Source organism: Tetrao urogallus (assembly GCF_951394365.1).
Source record: "Tetrao urogallus genome assembly, chromosome: 27".
NCBI classification, from domain to species: Eukaryota; Metazoa; Chordata; class Aves; order Galliformes; family Phasianidae; genus Tetrao; species Tetrao urogallus.
In genome coordinates, this window is record NC_136840.1 from 4302951 (window position 1) to 4326402 (window position 23452).

The 23452-nt window shown below is 38.9% G+C and overlaps 3 protein-coding genes across 3 annotated transcripts; 2 read left to right on the forward strand and 1 right to left on the reverse strand.

The window, feature by feature from the left end:
* Positions 1 to 1861: 1861 nt before the first annotated feature.
* On the reverse strand, positions 1862 to 11993 carry GKN2 (gastrokine 2; the record flags this gene model as incomplete). Its single annotated transcript, XM_079547529.1, has 6 exons — positions 1862 to 1950; positions 2462 to 2615; positions 3213 to 3323; positions 3884 to 4015; positions 4544 to 4597; positions 11868 to 11993. 6 exons carry the CDS (start codon positions 11991 to 11993, stop codon positions 1862 to 1864), a joined length of 666 nt encoding a protein of 221 aa, XP_079403655.1.
* Positions 11994 to 12296: 303 nt separating this feature from the next.
* Positions 12297 to 15078, forward strand: LOC306956116 (uncharacterized protein; the record flags this gene model as incomplete). Its single annotated transcript, XM_079547530.1, has 5 exons — positions 12297 to 12374; positions 13136 to 13465; positions 14138 to 14215; positions 14629 to 14773; positions 14993 to 15078. The coding sequence occupies 5 exons, from the start codon at positions 12297 to 12299 to the stop codon at positions 15076 to 15078; spliced, it is 717 nt and encodes a 238-aa protein (XP_079403656.1).
* A 2769-nt stretch (positions 15079 to 17847) lies between these two features.
* Positions 17848 to 21293, forward strand: LOC306956117 (gastrokine-1-like; the record flags this gene model as incomplete). Its single annotated transcript, XM_079547531.1, has 6 exons — positions 17848 to 17859; positions 18482 to 18538; positions 18919 to 19080; positions 19505 to 19615; positions 20441 to 20594; positions 21202 to 21293. The coding sequence occupies 6 exons, from the start codon at positions 17848 to 17850 to the stop codon at positions 21291 to 21293; spliced, it is 588 nt and encodes a 195-aa protein (XP_079403657.1).
* Positions 21294 to 23452: the final 2159 nt, after the last annotated feature.

Sequence of the window (23452 nt, forward strand, 5' to 3'; positions counted from 1 at the left end):
CAGACCTCATTTACGTGTCTGAGAACATCCTCCTTTAATCAATACAAGTGTAGTACACAGAGGGTTGCTTTAATGCCACTAATTTCAGTTATACTATTAGCAACAGGAGCAGTGTCAAAGGAGCATCACTACACTGCACAAAATGTTCAGTCATCAGTACTGCAGTTAGACAGAAAACCAAACTGCATTGACTAATTCTTTTTTAACAACTTAATGATAGAATTGTTTGTAATTTAGCATTTACATATATTATTTATAGAATATAATCATAGAATAATAAGATTTGCCTCTCCGAATGCTCTATCAGTTTGTTCCTTTGGGATCTACATCAGTCTCAGGTGTAGTTGATGCCAGGTCACCATCCGTAGAGAAATAATGCAAAGTTATACACAGCATGAGATAATTAAAGCAATTATTTTCTACATTTGCAGAGCTCATCTGACTCGGAAGGGTTTGTGATGACTTTCGTGCCCTGTAACAGAAGAATAATACACAAGGAAGGGGTTGAAATGTGGTGGTTGTCACATGGAAAGAAGATTATGGCTTCCAATTTAGTTTTTTAAGGCCTTCGTTTTTAAAGAATATTCTCTCAGAAACTTGCAACACCGAGAAAAGTTTTGAAGGTCAAGACCCACATGAACACTCTTGATAAGCAGTGCTATCGAAGAGTGCTTTGAGGTGTTTTGTGCCTCCTGTGCATCAGCCAAGAACATCACAACTTCAAGTCCCAGTTCCATTTCCCACCAGTGAATGTCACTTCCAAACAGAACCTATCCCTTATCTTGGAGATACACATAAATAATTTTGGATTTAATTATTGAAGTTTGACTCTCCACAAACATTATCTGGATCACAAAGAACCTGTGGGCAATTGTGATTAATCCAAAAGAATAGTTTTACCATAAGGTGATGAAATGCTCTTTTAATACACGGCAGATGGCTTGACCATGAGCCTGATTTGAAAATAATAAATCATGGACCTGAGGCTAGCTTCCTGGACTCCAAAGGGATACCTTGCCATTTGGCAACAAGGCTCCAATAAACTACAGATATTCAGTCTTCCACCCCAAAATACACACCAAGCATGCATGTGTGATCTCAACCATTTGCTGAGATTCACAGGAAAAGCACACAGACGTCACCAGTGTTGCTTCATCTTGTATTTTAAGCAGCTCCAGAGATATCACATCCATGGAACCATGGAATCACGAAGGTTGGAAAAGACCTCTGCAATCCCCAAGTCCATCCCCAACCCATCCCACCATGCCCACTGACCATGTCCCTCAGCACTCCACAGTTCTGGAACACCTCCCTGGGGCTTTGTTTCAGATGCTTCTCTAACAATAAAGTTTAAATCAAATCTAATTAAAATTATTATGAAGTATTCCCGTGACAGTTGATAACAAATATTTACTCCCTCCCTTTTTCTATCCATTCATTTTCTTGTTTCCTCAGTCCCTCTCTCCTTCCCACTAGCAAACATATATGAGTCAGTCCCTGAAGACCATGGGTGCTGGTGTCAACGGAAAGATCTTCAATGGAAAACCCATTCTTTTTCTCCATTAGCATGACCCACTGCCTATGTCATGTCACAGCCTAAGTGTACAAATGCACCAAAGCAAAACACATCTTTTCTGGAGGAAAATCTCTAGGAAGTCCTAGTTCTGTTCCACTTTCAAATGAAGAAAGAAGACAAAGCATTTGAATTACTACATTATCTTTATTTGTAGAGCATGTGTTTGTTGCTTTCAAAGCTCAGGACAGGTAAATTGATTTTGTTTTCTTCCATTTTAAGAACATGTGTACCATCAGAGAAGCACATAGAGAAATGAGCCACTTCCAAGCAGAAGGACTGTCCAGATCAGTAGTTCTCTCTGAGTTTCTCACAGATGTTAAAGCCCAAAATGGATGGAATTCCTGCACTGGCACAGCCGTTGGAATTAGTCAGTGCTAAAACAAAAACAAAAAAAAGAAAACATTTTCAGTGACGAGATTCCTGTGTCCACCAAGGAAGAGTCTGTTAAACACATAAACACAATCCCTAGTCATTGTTCAAGTCTCCTGCTGGTCTCAGTGAACACTGTAGAAAATTTTTATGGTGTAACACAAAGAAAGGAATTTGAGCCATTTATATGGCTTTAAATCATCTTTGGGATCCTCATTTCCAGTCACAGTATTCAGCAGGTATCACTTTGGGACCACCATACATACCATTGGATACAACTGAGTCCTCTGTGACACTAGACAAACCACTTTGGAACAGCTGTACTAGATATTCAGATGCCAAATGATGGCAAAACATGCTTTAATAGATTTTCCAAAGCATCCTGGAGCCTTACTCTTTCAATTTTGCCAGGCAGTTTACTCCCCCTCTCCAAGATGGGACAATATGTCCCTGCCTCTCAAAGTTGCCATATGAACTTAGTTTTAAAGGCAAAAATGTTTTCTTTTTCCTACTTACGTTCACTCTTTGTAAGCTTGTAGAGAGGTAGACCCTTGCAGAGTTGCTCAATGGGTTTACCATAGCGAAGCCACTCTCTGATGCTCCCAAACATGGCATTACCGGGTTGAAACTGTACCCACATAACTCGTGGAGAATAAATTTTCCTCATAGTCTAAGGAGAAAATAGTAGATGTCATTAGTAGCCTAACTTTGGTTTCACATGTCTGAGGTACCCTTTGAGAAAAATCCCTAAATCTAATATCTTTGTCTCATACAAAGCTTTAGCTAAGGAATACATTTTTAAAATATTTTTTCCAACCTGTTCAGAAACAAATTTCACTAGATACTATTTCTATCAATACAGGTAAGCTGAGTTGTATTGATACTTAATAAATTGTTAATTGACTGCATAGTCAAGCAGTTTCCAAATACATTAATCCTCCCAGTCCATAAGGGTGCCATAAGAAGTGCAATAGCAAATGTGCTACTGTTGGACTGTCATAAGTTGTGCCAGAAAAATCACAGTTCAGTCAAAGTAAATTGATTTCTGAATTCTGTTCTGCAAATGAAACTATTTCAAATGATGTCAAACCCAAAATATTGACATGTTCTGTGTGATATTTCCTTGAAGTTCTATTTTGTCAGATCTGTTCCATCATGGCTAACCACTAGTAGGCATTCCTAAGAACAGCAGGTCGTCTTAGAGCCCTGTAGCTTCCACAAAGTAGACTTTTTTTTGTATACAGAATGAATTTTTCTACAAAATTACCTGTCTCTCAAAAGCCTGGCGTCCAAGCTCTTGCAGCTCGGGGATGGAAGCTCTATCAATTTTCATGATGAAACAAGCATGTCGTGCAAACAGCCTTGTTGCAATATATCCCTGTGATATAAAATAAAATAAAATAAAATAAAATAAAATAAAATAAAATAAAATAAAATAAAATAAAATAAAATAAAAAGTAATTCACTAAAAATGGCTACCACTAATGTTTGTTGATTCTTTCTCCTCTATAGGGCCATCTAGAAGAAACATAAGGTAGTTACAATGACTACTGTAGAATGACTTTTTTGCATTTTCACCTATGGGGAATAAAAGAGAATTCAATGTCTGTCTGTAAGAGTTGAGTGCTCTTTTCCCATGGATTCCTGCTCCATTTGCAATATACAAGTGATGGCAGCCATTTCTTGACTCTCTTGCACTGAGGTCAGTGACAGCCTTCTCACTTTCACAAATGACCACCATGTCATCACAAGTCTCATAAAAATGCATCATCATATGTGTGAAAAAGAAATTACATAAGAGGAGAAGAGAGGGGAGTCTTCAAAGAAACTGTATTTCAGGGCAATTCACTATGAAAGCACACCAATACAACTTATCTGAATTTACAAACATCTTCATAGAGATTGTTAAATTCTAGGCAGATTCTTAGATTTACTTACGTGCTGGTAGTCAAAAATGGTGTCAGAGGAGTACATGCCAGATCGGACATGGACATCAGCATAGTTCTTCTTGTTGTCAATGGTCATAGACCCAGTGACATATTCATTGTTAGGTCCCGGCAGGAGATAACTCTTTGGTAAAAAGCATAAAACCATTGTTATCTGGTTTGCACTTTTAAAGACACAGCATAAACCAAGAATATATGCCAATAATCATGATTGCTTCATATAAATGTGAAACCCTCTAACTCTCTAGGAATCTCAGGAGGCACTTGAGGTGAGGACTAATTGTGGTAGTGGTTGAGTCACGGTGAGAGGGGAGGGGACAGACCCACGCCACAGCCCAAGGAGAATTATGTTATATTTATTATTATATTTATATTACATTGTTGTACATGGCAGCAGAGAAGGCTGCAAGAGTCTTTCAACTTCAGGCTGAGCCAAGGGGACCTATGTTGCCTCTATTTCTTGCTACTATACAGCTGTGCAGAACTGCCTCTGTCTTTTTGCCTCTTGTCATCTTTGATTAAAGCTACTTATTCTGTGCTTGGCAGTAGGCATTATTTTAGTTTCTTCCATTCTTCCTATTATATTCCTCCCTTCCCATCAATCTAATGCATTTTAAAGTACATGCACCAGTAGGCTTGCCAGTTTACTTACCTCCAATGCAGAAGTTTGAGTCCAGAAGACTCCCAGCAAAATGAAAATTGCAGCCTGTAACAAGAGGAATGAGCATTTCACTCAACAGAAACACTGGGCAGTGCCATATCAATAAACAAGGCGAGACAAAAAATTCAGCTCATGAGCTGAGGTGAGCAGCTATGCTGTCACTTTGAAATACTACACTCTCCAAACGTGTGCTAGTTGAAAGCAATCACAGTTCTGCATCGTAATATTACTGATATTAGCTTTTTTTGCTTCTAATAGTAAAAATGCAGAACAACAGTGGCATTATTTGCATCTTTCAAAGTCACATGGCAGGTTACTTCTTAATTTGTCTCCACAATTGGAATTATTTAATCATTACTAAATCCCTGTTTTGAACTGTGATCAGATTCTACATCCTCCACTGAAATAATGTTCTTACTGACTTCGGGGAGATTTCCCAATGAACAACCAAAAAAAAACCCAAATACATAGATCCTGTTAGTCCCAGTACTGCACCACTACTCAGAACATCTTTTTTCTATATTTTAATTTTAAAATGAACATACTATAATATAAATTGAATAAAAATGTGTATACTTACAAATGCCTTCATTTTTCTTTCAACAAGAGGCTGTGGAGGATAGGAACTCAAGAAAACTCCAGAGACCTTCAACTTTTATATCATCCAGTAGGTGTGGGTAACACTTGACAGAATTGTTCACTGACCACAACAAGTCCATATCTACACGCCAGAGTATCTGGTATCTGAAATTTTGGGCTGGCATAGATAACCAGATCTTGATATGTTAAAAGCAGTCAATACATCAGCTTTTGTGTGATTAATCACTCCCCAAATAGTCACTGTTTACTGGTTTAAACTTTAGTGGAATTTCCACTCCTTCTATTTCATTTTTTTTTAATATTTAACAGGATATTTTCTAGAACAAAAGGACATCAGGAACAACTCTGCTATTCATTCATACAATATGCATTTTGTCTTCTGAAAAACAACTCCTAAAAGCCTGATAGTCTTCAGAGAAATCCTAGAAAAAATTTCCAGCACCACTCATGCTTACGTGTCAGCTACTGAACAGACCAGCTTTTCTGCCATTTCTTCCATCTAGTATGTGCATGATCTTTTCTAACAAAAAGTAATGCTAATTTTTGATCAGACACCGTGATATCTATCAGATGCATTGAAAATAGTGACATTGTTGGAAGTAACAATTTTGCTGCACAGGCACAATCTGGTTTACTGATTTTCTCCTCAATGCAAAAAAGAGTCACATGAGACTTCAGAGAATGTGTTCACATATGGCCACAAGAGAAGCAGAATGGAGATTCCTCCTTTAAAACTACAACTGTATCTGATATCAAAAGTCAATGACCATGGGACACCTCCATGAGTACTCTCCTGTGATTATGACCTTGCTTGGCCTCCTCATTTCATAGAATCATGGCATCATTAAGGTTGGAAGATCATCTAGTCCAACTGTCAACCCATGCCTGTGACTGCTCTACACCATGTCTCTCAGTACCACATCTAATCTTTTCTTGAACACCTCCATCCACCACCTTCCTGGGCAATCTGTTCCAGTGCCCGACCACTCTTTCTGAGAGGAAACTTTTCCCAATATGCAACCTGAACCTTCCCCTGGCACAACTAAAGGTCACTGCCTCCTGTCCTATAACTCCACATCATTCAGTGCGCACACCTTGACCAATCACACATAACTTAAATGTTGTAATTGAATCCTATTCCCTTCTCACAAAATGAGAATCCAGACCGAAAGCCAACAAACTGCTGTCATCTTAGTTACAGAATCAGAGAATGGTTGAGATTGGAAAGGACCTTTGCAGGCCATCTGCTCTTATCCACTTGCTCCAGCAGGGTCACCAGAGCTGGTTTCCAGGACCACATCCAGTTGGCTTTGAAGATCTCCAATGAGGAGACTCCAGCACATCTCTGGGCAGCCTATGCCAGCTCTCTGTGATCCACACAGCACAGAGGTGCTTTCTGATACTTAGATGGAACGTCTTGTTTTCCAGGTTGTGCCATTTGTCTCTTGTCTTGGCACTGAGCACCACTGGAAGGAGCCTCAGTCTGTGTTCTTTGTATCCTCCATTTAAGTATTTACATAATTTGTTGAAATGTCTGTTAAGCCTTAAAGTTTCTCAGCTAAACACTGACAGCTATTTCATAGAAGAGGTACTCCAGGCCCTTCGGCATCTTTGTGGCCCTACACTGGAATCCCTTCAGTACATCCAGGTCTCTCCTGTACTGTGAAGCCTAGAACTGGACGCAGTATCCCAGGCCCACCTTCACTTGGATTGAACAGGGGAAAAAGACTACCTCCTTTAAATTGTTGGCAATACTTTGACTGATGCACCCAGGAATGCTGCTAGCCTTCTTAGTGGCAAGGCCACATGGCTAGCTCATGGTCAACTTGATGTCCACTAGGATTCCCAAGGCTTTTTCTCCAGACCTGCTTCCCACCTGGAGGACTTAAGGGTTACTAAATTCCTTCACGACAGGTGTAGAATGTTGTATTTCCCTTTGTTGAACTTCATGAAGTTCCCATTAGACCATTTCTCCAACCTGTCCAGGTCCCTTTGGACAACAGAATTATCTTCCAGTGAATCTGCCACTGTTCCTTCCTCAGTTCTGCATCATCTGCAAACTTCCTGAGGGTACACTCTACCCATCATTCAGATCATTAGTGAAGATATTGAACAGTCATTAATCAACTGAAGAAAAGGTGAAACAGGTCATCCAGGCCTACAAGTAAGCCTCAATATAAAAGTAAATTGCATGCATTTGCTTTACACCACGCAACTCTACATGGACAGTGTTATCTCCAGTGTAACAAATCTGTGCTGCTAAGCAATATATCAGAACATAAATACAAACACACATGAAATTGTGACAAGCGGGGTTAGGTTAGTTTAAATTAGATTAGATTGATGTTGCCCTCCTGTTGAAAGCTGGCCCTGCCCCTTCTTTTCAAATGGTTATTTGTTTGCAAGATTACAACCTTTCACAGCAGGATTCATGAACAAGCCCAAATGAAAACCTTTAATAGGTTTAAAACTAACGTTAAATTAAATTTCCAGTATTCATTATGTCTTTATATATTAATTTCTTTCGAGAAACTGCCATGGCATTGAAGCATGAGCTTCTGCTTTCGTAAGCCACACATGAGAGTAGATTAATCAGCAGTATTTAGTGAAGGAAACATACAACAGTGGTTGTGTTCTCATTATTTCCACCATATGTTGAAAGGATTGAATTTTGCTGATCCTCTCAGGTGAGGCCAAAAATAAAAGATTACTTTCTAAAAAGCATTTGACTAATTAATCTTATTGCAAGAGAGAACACACTTCTAGTTGGCTCATGTCAGTAACTTGAAATCCATAAATCTCCCAGTAATGTATCTGAAATTATCATAGAATCATAGAATCATTACGGTTGGAAAAGACCTCTGAGATCATTTACTCCAACCATCCACCTACCACCAATACTGGCCACTAAACCATGTCCCTCAGTGCCACATCTCCACCTTGTTCTTCAGCGCCTCCAGGGATGGTGACTCCAGCACCTCCCTGGGCAGACTGTGCCAGTGCCTACCTACTCTTTTGAAGCAGCTTTTCCTAATATCCAACCTGAACCTCCCCTGGAGCAACTTGAGGCCAGTGTCTTGCATTCTCTTGCAGAACTCTTCCCCGACCCCAAAATTTTACAATGGTATCCACTCTCAATGCAGTCTTGTTTCAGATAATTTTGATCTAAATGAAGACTTTCAAACTTTTCCCCACATGCATGGTTGTGATAAGTAGATGATCTTAGAAGTCTTTTCTGACCTTAATGATTCTATGATTCTTACTGATTCTACACAGTCAGCTGTTACGCTTGCAGTCAGATCGGTCCCACAGAGAAGCTTATTCAGAAAAAGGAATGTATTCCTACAGCACAGAAATGTATATTGTTGCAAAAAACTTATTTCTCAGCTCATTTCATAAGGCCAAGTATTTTAAAATACATTCTAATTTACCTCAGTAAAATATTCTTAAGTTAGCCTTAGTCTATGTGATGAAAATTACATGAGGAATTTGATACACTATTTGACACCACCATCCAGTAAAAATCATTTAAACAAGCAAACCTTGACTATCGTATGAAAAGAATACTTGTATAACTTCAGTTCACGTCTGATAACCAAACAGGAATTTCAACATACAAGGGAGAGAGATTTAATCAAGTTAATGTGGGAATAATGCTATCAAAACAAACTTTCTTGGTGACTAATGCTTTTATTCATGTTCTTTTGATAAATATTTGCTTTATCAGGGAGTGAGTAGGTAGTGGGAGGAAAGCAAAGAATGAAGCAACGCCTCAAAGAGCAACAAAGTTCTCTGTGCTTATGTTTGCATTCAGCTGGGCACACCAAACATGGGATCAAAATCCATGTTGTCCATGGATGGGGCAAGCAGAATTTGTCAAATTCAGCAGTTAAAAAAACAAGCTTATAGGGTTAATCCACCAAAAATTTCTGTAGTTTTTATTCTTTCTATACTATAAGGTATGAAAAAAAACCCTACACATGAAAGCGTAAGTCTAGGGTTAAACATTCCTCAGCCTTGGGAGTTTGCTGCACAGTGGTATAAGAACTTATTACAGAAGCAGAGAATGCTTTGATCAGAGCTTTAAAATCAGGCAAAGAGATATAGAAAGTTTGTGTTGGAAAAAGAACAAGATCTCATACTGTAATTGCATCCCCTCCCTGCCCTTATTCCTGGATTCTAATACTGCAGTTAGTTCCATCAGCGATTCTTAATGTGAAATGCTCTAATTGTGTGTTTGCCACGCAAATACTTCAGTAATCGAAAGTTGATGGAAGATTTGGAGATTCAGGCTTCCAAGTGTGATGCATCATAATAATGGCCAAATTGGCGATGGTTGTTAGAACAAATGGACCAAACCATTTGTTCCAGCTCATTAGTAATGACACCACGGGGACAAGCATTACAGAGTTCAGCTTCTCAATGCGTTTCTTGGGAACAAGTCAAAAATTAAATTTCCAGAGACTATGAGAGGATTTCACGACATTCAAAATAAACTCCTGTATAGTTTGGATCTTTGAGTCTAAGAACATGCAGGTCTCCATTCTGCATCCACAGATCAACTGGAAGAAGGAAATCCTTGTGCTTAGTAATGTATTACTTTCATTCAATGTACTGTACACCTCATGCAAATTGCAAAGTGGGAGCAAAATTGAGGGAAAAGCAGTTCTTTCACCCACAGTGCTGCAGTCCAACAAGACATCCATTACTAATAAAATGGAGCTGTCACTGTTACAAATGAGAATTAGGCCTCATCTTCTTAATTAAAGTCAGATTTCCTGACCTTTTCCATTACTCTTATTCAGCAACTGACAGCATTGGATAATTCGTTTCAGAGACATTAGTTCATATCAGAATTCCCACCGTGCCATTCCAGAAATGCAAAGGAAACAGAGTGTGCCAACCCATACCAACTACTGCAAGGTGCAGGACTGATGTACTGATAGAGCTGCTGTTAAAGAAGAAATGCTTTTCAAGTATTTAAATGAGTACTTCTTAAACTGCTTCTTCTTTAATGAGCAGAGCCAAGAAACAAATCCAAATTATCTGGGGTTATGTAGGGATGATGACCTTGTAGATGACCTTTAAACGTCCATTCCAACTCAAATTATTCTATTCTAAGTATCTCTGTACATTACGCAGCAATGGAGATCATTCTTGGGAAACAAGAATTGGACTTCTTCATGGGCCAACGAAAATATTATGCAAACATTTTGAAAGTTTTTGCAGCAAACAAGGCTAATACATTTTTCCTATGGCTCCATATGTAATTACCAAACTCAGATGAACATTAGAAATCAACTTTCTACATAACAATTGATATAAATGTCTGTTGTTATTGCTCCTGCCTTACTCATCTTTTATAATTTCAAGTACAGGGTCCCTTTCTTGAATAAACTTTTGTTTTGTAATCAGCATTTCTGTAAATAGTAATTAGTACTTTTGTGCAGAGCTGAATATGCAGAGGCCAGGTCTCAAGGATAGAAAGCAGATCCTAAGGACAAAACAGCACTAAAGGATTCACGAGAGAAGGCAAGCAAAAGGACTCAATAACTTCTATTATATAGATCCAGTTCTGTCATTGCTGGGGACATGAATTAACACCTTTTACATCAACAGAGATGGTAATATTGCTATTTTTAAAATGTAATGAGCTATGAATAAAAAAATTAGGCTGAGTTCTTTATCACACAAAGAACAACTACAGATTTTATTAGGCATCCATTTTCTGGTTCTGATTTTTTTTCTCCTTTTAGAAGTTACTGTTGAATTCTTTCACCTTACCATTACAAGATTTCTTTAATCTTTCAATATGTAATGAGTTCGATTAGGTTTGTATCAAAGCCTACTCTTATCAGACTGCTTCCACAGGAAACTCGTCATGATTCTGTGAACAGAGGACACCTGCCAAGAAGGTAAACCCATTTTACTTTGGGATATTACTCTATAAGAAGTAAGAGTACACATCAATTACCAGCAGAACCTGCCTCATCTACCATCAAAATGAAGTTCGCTGTAAGTACATATATCACTTTCTCATAAAACTGCTAATGTTGGAGAGTTTTTAAATTATTTTGAGTCTTTCTTGGCACCTATAGGACTATCACTGAATTATGTAGGGTTTACAGAGCAAAAAGGCCAAATGGGTTGCAACTTCGTGGGTGAAATTTCATTTTTGGCAGTGACCTCATTCCATAAGCTTAGCCAAACAAGTGCTCTGTTTCAAGGGTGAGATGCACACGTAAAATCTAGGAAGGGCAATGCTGTCTCACTCACAAGTCAATGGTCTTCCTGAGCTATCTGAAGTTAATTTACAGCTGTCTGTCAAGAGCATAAGAGAAGAACAGTGAGCTGTGGGGGACTCAAGTGCATGCATGAGAGAAGGGCAGCGGTATTCATAGCGGTCTGAAACTGCTGCAGGATTATTTCCCAAATGTTAAATACTCTGAGTCACACTTGGATCTAACTATTAAAAATTCGCCTTTGAAGTCAGCGAAATTTTTGATGGGTTCAGTATTTGAGGATTTGTCTCCAAGAGAACAATTGTCCACAATGGTTATTGTTACAGAAGTATTTAGTATTGAATCTTACATAAAAATATACCAGCAGGACTTTTGACCCTAAGGAAATCTGAACATGAAGCATGGGATCATTGAAACAACATAATTTTAGAGAGGGGTAGCAATGTGCTTTTGTACAGAAATACACTGCCTACCCTCTTCAGCTTTGTATTTGGATGCATGAGATCTGTTATGAGGACTTTCAAGTCCCATTTCTGCTGTGTTCCAAGGACACAGCTGTGCTGCACGCTCATATTCCAACCCTTTGCAATGGTAGACATGGATGCTTGCTCTGAAAATCAAGAAGCTCATTGAAAAGTTCACTCTTAAAAAGAAATACTTCAGTCCAGCTTTTTCCAAGAGGGCACAGAATTGGGGCTGGAAATTTTTAAAAAAACAGTGTTTAGATGAGCTTTTTTACCTGCACAAAATACAATTCTAAGGTTAAGAGCAATTTATATGAATTGATTATTTGATTTAACTGCATATTTATGTACTCATCAGATAAACTCCAGAAAAATGCTGAGCATGAAGCTAAGCAAGAAGTAAAGCTTATTTTAAGACAGAAAATAACTTGACGCAAGATGAGCATATGTTATTGTTCATTTCAGATTGTGCTTGCTCTCTTTGGAGTTCTCCTGGCTCCAAACCTTGCTGAGGAGGTAAGTACAGTGCAAAGATGCACCACTGCCATAAGAACTGATGGGTTTTAGTTGTGACAACTGAAAAATATATTTGTGAAAATGAAGCTGTGTTCTGAAATCGGACATTTAGCATGAAACTACCTTTTTTTACACTAGAGAGCATATATAGGTGGTACATGTATCAGGAGAAAATATCAATTGCTAGATATGAAATCAGCAACCAATTCTGACTTTCAGATTAGCATAAATACTGTTAAGTATTTATGAACATAGTATGGTAGCAGTGAATACAGTGAAATATGGTAAATTGTTGCAAATTCCTCTGGTGAAAAGGAAGAGCAATAAGGAACTATTTCATTTTTCCTACTTTTTTTTTTTTCTTCCAAATTGCACTCTCAATATCAAGTCTAGCTTTTAACTTTAAAGGAAATCACCCAGTGTTTAAATGTCTTATACCCAACTTTTCCACCTGGTCTGATACTCCATAAAGGGGGAGAGGGAGGAAGGGTTGGAGCAGTTATGTTAAAGCCTGCCTGCCTTCACAGAGAGGATGCCAGTAGATATACATGGAAAACAGGTCTTACTGAAGTCTGAATGTAAAGTTTGATGCAGAAGTACTATGGCCTTTGCAGTGCCGAGGCTGGAATTTATCTCCTTTTTATTCTGGCCTTTGAGAGTAATTATTTTCCAAAGTATGGTTACCAGAACAAGAACATGAAACACCTCTGGGAATCTCCTAACCTAAATCCTCACTATCTTTAATTTGTTTCCAAAACCAGAACCACAGGAGGGCTGAGGGTGAAGGTCCAAACCTTCCATCCCGTAATGAAGGTCCACCCCGTCCATCCCTTGGCGAAAATCCACACCTTCCACTCCATGGCGAAGGTCCACCCCGTGCTGAAGGTCCACACGAGCCAGCCCGTAATGAAGGTCCACGCCATGCACGCCTTGGCGAAAATCCACACTATCTAATCCACCACGGAAATCGACGCCATCCACCTCGAGTTGGAATTCCACCCCACCCACGCCCTCATTTTGGCAACCGTGGGTTTGCCATCAGGCCACCTATGTACCCTAATAACTGGAAAACTGTCTGGGATGCCAAGACTGTAAGTGGCTGCCCCTATGGCTCAAGCAACATTTTGGCTTCTACCACAAGGGGTCACAGTGCAAGCTGATAATGAGTAGACACTGGTGTTACTTGGTTGGTCTCCTCTTGATTAAGGTGTAGGATGGTTGATGTAAGAGCAAGCAGTCCCAGACAATCTGTGGGGACAGCCAACCAAGTAACCACGTTGCACATTTGTTCAATGAGTTCAACAAAGACCATGTAAAGCTGCAAACCTGCTTCTTCTCACACTGCTGCAAAATCCAAATTGGTGCTTAGATTAGCACTGGAAAAAAAATGTTTTTAAGAAGCACCTAAGCTTCAGCAAGATCATGAGGCTTTAGAGACGGTGCTTTAAAAATCCTCTTATTTAAATATTCTATAATTTCTGATGCCCTGAATTTCATATGGCCTAGATAATATAACACCACATACACGTGGCATTACCAGTCAAGGCAATTTATTTTACTTGTGTCAAAGTCCATCATTAGCCACCATCATTTACCTAGGCAATATAATTTACGTTTTCCTTCCCTATGATTAATTGCACTATATAAAGCCTTTGAAGTGTAGGTTTTGTTGTTGTTGTTGTTGTTGTTTTTGTTGCCATTTGTTTTTGTTTTTGTCTTTGTTGTTTTTTAATATTCTTTCTTTTAAATGTATATTTTAATAGGGTTTCATCGCAACCAAGGTACTGGGAAAAAACACCTGCATCATTAGCAAAGCTGACACAGGATTTAATGGATTTGAGGTATGCTGGTGAATGAAAGTGCTGAGAAAGTTAACCAGCTGGGAATTATCAGTCTTGGGGAATGGCACTGTGGGGAGGGTGGACAATTGAATTTTATGATCTTAGAGGTCTTATCCAACCTTTATGATTCTATGATTCTATGAGCATGGTAGGGATGGGTGGATGGTTGGACTAGATGATCTTGGAGGACTTCTACAGCCTCAATGGCTCTATGACTATTATTCTCTATCAACGTAAATGAGAAAAGTTTCCTAAAGTGAAGTTTCTCAGCAGGGTTGAGTTGCTCTAAATACCTCAAAAGCTGCATCAAGTTAAATAAATAGAAGTTGAAAAAACCCTTCTGTATTATGAAAACTCTAATTTTATTTTATTTTCCTAAATGCTGTATTCTGGTGTTATGTCTTTGACGCTAGGGAGCTACCTCCCCTGAGTTCCTTCCACCCATAGAGCATCGTTACGTGATCTCAAACGACAGACTGCTGAACCTGTACCCATATGGAGCACGCATTCAAAGACTGTGCAGAGGAGTTCCCACTTACTTTGCTTTCCCATCTCCTGGTGAGTATAATGGCACCTAGCATTTTGCATACCAAAATAAGCACTAATAAGACTTTTGTCTAAGATGATTGCACCAGCAGTGGCTTGTAGCATACATCTACAACTCAGTTTTTAAATTCAGCATTTCTGGTGGTAGAACATAATGATAGAAAAATGTCACCTACATTGTTCTTCTGTTTCCTCAATTCAAATTTAATCGGCTTTTTTCTTTTCTTGTAGGGTCAAACTTCTCAGAGGATGAACCCTCATGTATCAGAAATACGTTCAGAAATATGAGAATCATTTACTGCAATTTCTCCTGGTGAAATTTTGAAGAAAATACACAGATCTGTGTACCCATGAAGAAGCCTTTTTTCCTTGATGATCTGATCTTGATCACAGTGTCAATCATGTATCTGTCTTCTCCTTTGCTCTTTGTGGAGCATATTTTCTTTCAGTAAAATGCATCATCAGCCTCCACTAGTCTGTGTTTTTACTGACCCTTTTAAAAAGCAGAAGCGGCATGAAAGCTAAGTTGCTAAACTGTAATTCCTAAAAATTCCAATTTTGGCATTTAAATCTGACCTTGTAGTATTTCCCAGAGAGATTTGACAGTAAGAATTTCCATTACTGCTAAAATAAAATGGTGTTACACACTACATAACCATATCAGAAAGAATTAAGTCCATATGTATAAAAACAAGCATATTTGTGAATTATTTCAACTTATTGCTAAAATGCTGTTATATCATGTTTTATTAAAAAAAAAAAAAAAGCACTGCAGTGCATTACAGCCAAATACAAATGCAGAAATCAAGCTTTCAGTAACAGAATCATGAAATGAAATGCAGTTTGTGATTGAATATAGCTATTATTTCCCACTGTTTCACCAATATTTAACACAGGAAATAAAAAAGCCCACACCCTAATCAAACAAAAGTGCTGACGGACATTTTAGAGTTGAGTTGTAGTTAGGCCAAAACTAAAGCAAAATGGCTGGAATTCTTTTCTTCCATGGATCTGAAAGGATTAATCCAGTGATTGGGGTTGGCTGGAGGACTCTTTTGTCAGATGCTCTTTTCCTGGAGTTTTAACCTACGAGATGCTTTATTTTTCATAGAAGTTGATGATTACTTCAAGTTAAAGATAAAGCAGCCTTTTTGCTCAGCAAAATGTAAAATGAAAGCAAAACCAAAGCTTGTTTGCCTGTATCCCAAGTTTTTAGAACCTCAAAACAAAAGTAACCGTGTGGCTGCAGTATTTAAACAAAGCTCCTGACCGACTTGCCGGGGGTTTCTTCTCCTTGTCCAGCTTTACCCTTCATTTTCCCTGAGACAAAACAGACACTCTACTTATCCAATTGCTTGTCACTGGGAAATGTCTTTCGAGGGGCCTTTTAGTCTAGTCCCTGTGACAGATGATGCACCCAACAAGGGGCAGTGCTGCTCCAATATTGCCTCCAGTTAAGGTAAAAATTTCAAACAGAGGGCACAAAACATTAGCAGCAAGTTCCAGCTTCTGCCTAAGCCACTTAAACTACACGGACATAGGTTCCAATTAGTGCATTATCACACACTGCAATGTGAGACTGCAAGAGTACCGGTCCCAAGATGAGCCCCTGAGGGGACAACACTTGTCACCACCTCCATTTGGACATAGCTCCATTGACCACAGCCCTCTCTGGCTGTGATTGTCCAACCAAATCTTTATCCACCTAGCAGTCTACCTTTCAAATCTATATTTCTGCAATTTAGAGATAAGAATGTGGTGTGGACTATGTCAGAGGCCTTGTACAAGTCCAGGTAGATGACACAGTTGCCTTCCCTTTGTCCATCAACACCATTGCTCCATCATAGAAGGCCACCAGGTGGGTCAGGCAACAAATCAGTTCTCCCTCCTCGTTTACCAGAGGGGCTACACTATCCCTTGCCTGTCTCTTCTGACCAATGTATCTAAAGAACTCCGTCTTTTTATTTTTCACATCCCTTCACAAGTTCAACTCCATCTGTGCCTTGGTTTTCCTGATCCCATCTCTGTAGCTCTGTTTTTCTCCCATCACACAGCAGGCATAATACGAAGATTCAGTTGATCTTATGTCTTTTTTCAAATGGGGAAAAGTTTCAAAATCATGACTTGAGTAAAATTTAAAAAGCCATCAAATAATCTATTAAACAGAATAGAATCCAGGACCCCGGTAGAACCTAATTTGCAAGAGTGCATAAAGAGCCCCTTAGGATGTGCAGACTTGCCTCAGTTGTGCAAGAATTTGATCTAATATTGCTCCTGCATCACAGGTTAGAGGTGATTGAGAGAGAAAAGAAAAGAAATTCCCTCAGTTTTTGAAAAAAGTGCTGAATTGCAGTTGGACAATTTCAGACTCTTCTGGTTTGCACTGACTGCACACAAAATCGAACCGAGCAACTTGAGGGGAAAACCAATTATTAAAAAAAGTCCCTGAGAGAATCTTCGTCTCTTCACAATCAGTTTTTACTTCACTATGGAAGATAAGCCATGGCAAGGAGAAAAAAGCTGTTGTTGATGGCTACAATAATAAAGACAGCCATAGACATTCGCATATGTTGTAATTCAGCTGAAATTTTACTGGAAAGCAATTTTTGGTGCCTATGTTGCATTTAGGTTGTACATTCTGGTGGAGCTGTGGTTCTACGGTAAAGTCCAGTATGTTTTGGAGGGTGCAAAGGCCCTAACCTATGTGTATTTTCCCTAATGCAAGGATATTTTATTACGACCTTAGATTATCTCTGGTCTCCATTTTGATGTAAATTTTCAAAATTAGACAGCAAATATGTCAGAAAGTTATCGCAAAACACATTTCCTTTTTCACTGCAAATGGATACTTATCTGATAATTCTGTCAGACTGATAGGTCAGAATTTGCATAAGTATAACCCCTCCATTCATGAAACAGTTATGGCAGGAAATAATGTCCAATGACACAAAGACTTGGTTACAAATTACTAGATAATTTTCTTTCCATACTTAATCATTCTGTGCCTGATCCTGAGACCAGCGTATATAAGCTGGATAGTTTGCCCCATTCGTTCCATCTGCACTTGCATCCGCTCTGCAGTCAAGATGAAATTCACTGTGAGTATGCAAGCTACTTTCTTATTCTATACCAAAACTCAAAGCTATTGCCTTTTACTTCATATATACTATAACTCAAAGCTATTGCCTTTATACCTTGGAAATGCCTTTGCTCATTTATAGTGAAAAGTTACTCTCTGGGGACATTTCGCTCCTCCATTTCAGACTGTATTAGCCTAAATAGATGAAGGGTAAGGATCTTCGTAAAAGCTGATTTATGCACTATTCAGTCTCACAAGATCAGCGCCCATTTTTGCCAATGGGCTTTTTGTGATCTGGAGCACCATGCTATGGATCAAACCACTTTCTTGTGATGTGTGTGCAGAGGAAATTTAAATTCTCTCTCCTCACTCTTGTAAAATATCTATGTATATTGTATCAATGCTGTATTGATCTCTGTAGCAAATTCAGATCCTGCTCCTAGAAATGCAGATTGCCAGTATGAGTTATTGTAGCATAAAGCAAGGATGAGTCACTTCAGGTGACCATTGTAAAACCAGTATGGAAGCAACAGGTATCCAAGGAGGACATCTCCACATCAGATTAGGAAAAAGGATTCTCATGACAAGATCTGTCAGCCAGACTTGCAGTTACATTTTTATGCTTTCAATGTTCCTTTCAGATTGTTGCTACCGTCCTTCTTGGACTTGTGCTGACTCCGGCTCTTTCACAATTCCAAGTGAGTACAGTGACCAAGTTATACATTGCTGCTCTTCTTCTACATTCCCTACTTCCTGAACTTTCCTCCTCTCTTCAGAGGAAAAAATCTAAATGTTTTTCATGCACAAAGTCCTGAAACCACAAGAGAACCACTATAAAATTATCTATTGTAAATTATTCATTAATATATTAAAATTATTCTTAGAGCTACTACAGAATGCTATGGCCTTACTCTTTCATCATTTTGACAGTACCATGGTCACTGAAGGCGCTCCTTATGAGCCAGCATTTGTTATATCATAGCACTGATTTATCTAATTAGTTTCTGATTTTCAGTTATCTCTGGGGAGATAACTGGCTATCAGTTGGAAGTCTAAAAATGTTAATTTTGTTTTCTAGTTTCAGAATGTGAAAGTAAATGGGGGACAATACCCTAGGACAATCACTGTCAATGTTGGCCTTAGCCTCCAAACACTGACCATCAGTCCAAACTCCCTTGTGGCAATTATTCAGTCAGATTCAGCTGAGAATGCATGGACAACTGTTTGGAACTACGGAACTGTAAGTGGCAAGGAGCATGCTTTTTCAGAATATTTACAAAGAGCCTAGCTTCTATAATGCCCAGGGAGGTGGTGAAGTCATCATCCCTGGAGGTATTCAAGAACCGTGGAGAGGTGGCACTAGGGGACATGGCTTAGTGGCCATGGTGGGGGTGAAGCAACGGTGATCTTAGAGGTTTTTTTCAACCTTGATGATTCTATGAGTGGGCATGGTGGTGATGGGTTGATGGTTGGATTAAATGTCTGAGAGATCTCTTCCAACTTTAACGACTCTAAGATTCTATGAAAGCTGACCAAAATAAAGAATCATTCTTATCAAGTCAAAGTTTGGGGGTAGAAACACTCTATGTTCGTTACTTTGTTTTTAATACAGATCTCTATGATTTAAAAGCCGAATTATTGCGTTCCAACTTTTTTTTTTACAGGGCTACATTGCAACCAAACTTGGACAAGAGGGAGTCTGCTATATTTCCACAATGAACAGAGTCCTGATGCCTGCTCTTAACTCAATTGCTGTCCTTGCTGAAGAGTCTAACGTAAGATAAAAAGGGGCCGTTACTTTTCAGACTTTCCCAAAACAACAAACAACTAATGACTATAATAGCATGAGTGTTCAGCTTATTAGCCTTTTATAGATACAGACTCCATTTAAACTCTGAGAACTAAGTCATGAGAGAACATGGATTGGTGGATGGTTGGACTAGGTGACCTTAATTGTCTTTTCCAACCTCAATGATTCTGTAATTCTATGGGCATGGTGGTGATGGATTGATAGTTGAACTAGATTATCTTAGTGATCTTTTCCAACCTTAAGGATTCTACAACTCCTTAATTCTTTGAACATCACATATTCATCTCAGCCTCCACATTACTGGTATGATTTAGAACAGGAGTCATGTGGCTGTGGCTGAGTTATCTATACAAACCAGCACAAAGTCTAAGTTGTGAGAGAAAATACAGGTATCCAGAAATGGTGTCCAATGGACAAATCACTTAACAAGGAAAATATGCTTGAAATTCAATGAAAACAAAGCACTCTGGAACAGTTAAGAGAATTTATCCCATTAAAACATAATTCTTAATATCATAAGAACTGCTTTCAAATTATTTTAACGTAGATACATTTGCCAACTTTCCTATTGCTCCCCTTGGTTCCAGTTTTAGAAAATGGAATTGATTTCTTCTCTTTCCACTCTTCCAGTTACGTCCCAGGTACCTCTATAGTGAGAGATTTATAAGTGACTGAGGAAATCCTTTTGTACAGTTTTAGTAGAACAGCAAGCAGTCTCATTGTTTCAGAAATAGGAATGTGCATAAAATTAAATGGATCAAGGCACCAAATTATGTCATTTGATGTTTAGAATGTGAAAGGCGAAAGCGTACTCTCGAGTTCCATCAGGTACGTCGTCTCCAGAAGACAAATTGGTGACCTCATGTCTTACGGAAACGATATCTTCGCTCTCTGCAGTGGACTCCCAACCTTCCTTGCTTTCGAAGAGTCACAGCAGGAGGGTGGTAAGTTTTATCATATGAATTATAAGCTAAACAGGTGATTTTGTTTCCTTTGGCAATACACTATTTCTCTTGTTACCACTGAAGATAGACATAAGTCTAAAACTTCAGGCCTTGAATGGAGGGCTCAGGATTGGAAGAATGTTTTGTTACTATTCTCCAGTTCAGAGACTGCTGACAGTTTATAGGACTGTTTGATAACGACAAAGCCTGATAGGGCCTATTAAATATACATACATACCTGTATAATACACAATAATATATACTAACGATATAGGGTATAATAGTGTCCCTTAGTACTAAAAAAGTAGAGATTATTAAGTAGCATCAGTTTGCATTCCTTTGTTTGAGTCAAATATGCAGCTGACAACAAAAGAATCACAGACAAATTATTTCTTATTATTCCTTATTAAATTTCAATCATAGACAAATTATTTCTATAGCAATGATTATAACAAAACATTCCTTAGTCAGAGGTAAAGTGCAAGCCATTGCTATGCAGACAAGTATAAATCATTAGCTGTCTTCCTGTCGGTGCCATAATAAGGGTTTGATGACTTGCACTAACATCTTGGGAATTAACTCATGATATTTTTTTTCTTTCTTTTAGTAAACCAGATCTTCTACAACCAAAATGCATGCTACAGACTTGATGTCCTGAATCTTGTGGGCATTGACTACTGCCGTGCTGGCAAAGTTTGAGCACCATGCCTTTCTTGAAGCTAGTATCGACGCCCAATATCTGAACAAAGCCATCCCTGATGCTATTCTTCCCTGACATCATGTCTTTTGAGAGTTTTGTTCTTCATGATTCAGATGTTGTAAGAGATCAGTTGGTGATAGTATCTTCCAAATAAACACTTTTAGCATGAATAAACTGTGTCTGTTTTCTCATTGCTACACTTTTTATGATCAACAAAAGCTTCAAAAAATAAAGAAATCCAATTTATAGAACGGTTTGGGTTGGAAGGGCAGGAGCCTTCAACACCACCAATCTGTAGCTTCCCATGACCTCCTTTTTTCTCTTTGAAAGAAAGATGTTACCTCAACATTTGGTGCAATCCCAGCATTGCTGAGACCTGGGCTGATTACTAAAATTTCACAAGCAAAATATTTATCTACTGAACTTAATATTCCCCTTCAGTGAGAGGTTACATCCACATGCAAATAGTTAGCGGTTCCTGACAGACAAGCAGTGGAAAAAATTCTAACCACCAGAAGAAAAACACAGTCCAGGACTACACATTGCAGCAGAGACAAATAAGTTTAAAGCAGAATAAAGTCAAATAAGATCACCCTACTGTCTTGCTTTTGATTTACTTGAAAATTTAGAGCAGTCCAAGGAAGAAAAAAGCACTTGGCCACTGGGTGTCAGCCTTGAATTATATGTTATAGAGCAATTGAGTCAGTAAGATTCCAGTTCAACTATCCACCCAGCACCAATATTGCCCACTAAACCATGTCCCTAAGAGGACACAAAGAGTAAGAAAAAGCACACCCCTCATTACCCAGAGGGGTCTCTTGTCCTATACCACATCAGACTGTTCAGCACAGTTTTGTTAGTTGTGTTAAGACAAGTGTCTTATTCCTGTGCAACGATGATGTATTTATGATTATAATATCAATGGCAGCAATTCATTAAGTCTCACTTATCCATGCATGCTGCTCTAACACCTTCCTCAACCATCAGGAAAGTAGAAGAATGCTTTGAGATCTTGACAGAAATCATTACCCACTGTATAAGCTGGACATTTGTAAGCCAAAGGGAACTGAACCCAGCCCACCTTCCCTAAAACCACAATGAATGAGTGCTCAGAAAATCCACCCAGTGATGATACAGGTGGGTGACACTTCAGCAGCACCCCTATTACCACTGGAGGAACCAGCTTCCATGCTGCTTCAGAATAGATAAGAAAAGAAGAAAACCAGCTGAAGTCATTTCCTCCATTATTTAGTTACCCAAATGCTAATCACACACTAAGAACATCAGTTGTAGCTTAATTAACCATTGAGCTGCTGTGTGCAGCTGAAGCACCTTGGCTGCATGAGGAGAATTTGCCCTGAACCACATTCATGCCATAGCACAAATCACAGCATTTCACCTCACGTTTTCACCTCTCCATCTCAGTGCTCTGCTCTCCATCTGATGCCTCATCTGTTGGTTTATTCCCAAGCTTTATGGGGCCTTCTGTTAGCCTGAATGCAGAGCCACGCAGGGAACCCGATCTCCTGCACCTTTCTTTCCTCCTGCTAGGTTCAGGCTAGAATTATTTTCTTGAGCACAGCATTTTTATTCTATTCTGAATTGTTACTTATTTGTTCATTTCAGAGTCAGTCAGAAACAAATAAGAGGGAATCATACAATGGCTTGGGTTGGAAGGGACCACAAAAAACAGCTGGTTCCAATCCCCAATAAAAAGGAATAAAAAGAAATAAAATTCCTTCTTCTCCTGAGAGCATTTGATTTGGAAGGATGGATACTCCCACTCTTGGGACCTCTACTGTAGCTCTTGTCTGCACTGATGTTGCTCTGAATTGGGAATGGTGTTATTTTTGAGTTGTCTTGCAGTGTTTTGATGCTGTTTTTGGAAGAAGTCTGAGAAGATGAGTTTCCTGGCAAGGTTTGCAGGAAGAGGGAGGGTTCAGCCACTGTTGTCTGGCCCCTGGAGCAAGCTAAGGATAGCAGAGGGAAGCATGGTCATAGGCACGGGATTTCTTAAGACTGAGAAAACACAAAGAATGAATGCAGTAGTAATTTCTCTTTGACTTTTGCTACATTGCTCCAGGTTTTAATTCTTTATGCCTTAACTTGGATACTGGCATTGGGTGAAAAGTCTCTGCACAATGCTGCGTGAGTGCTA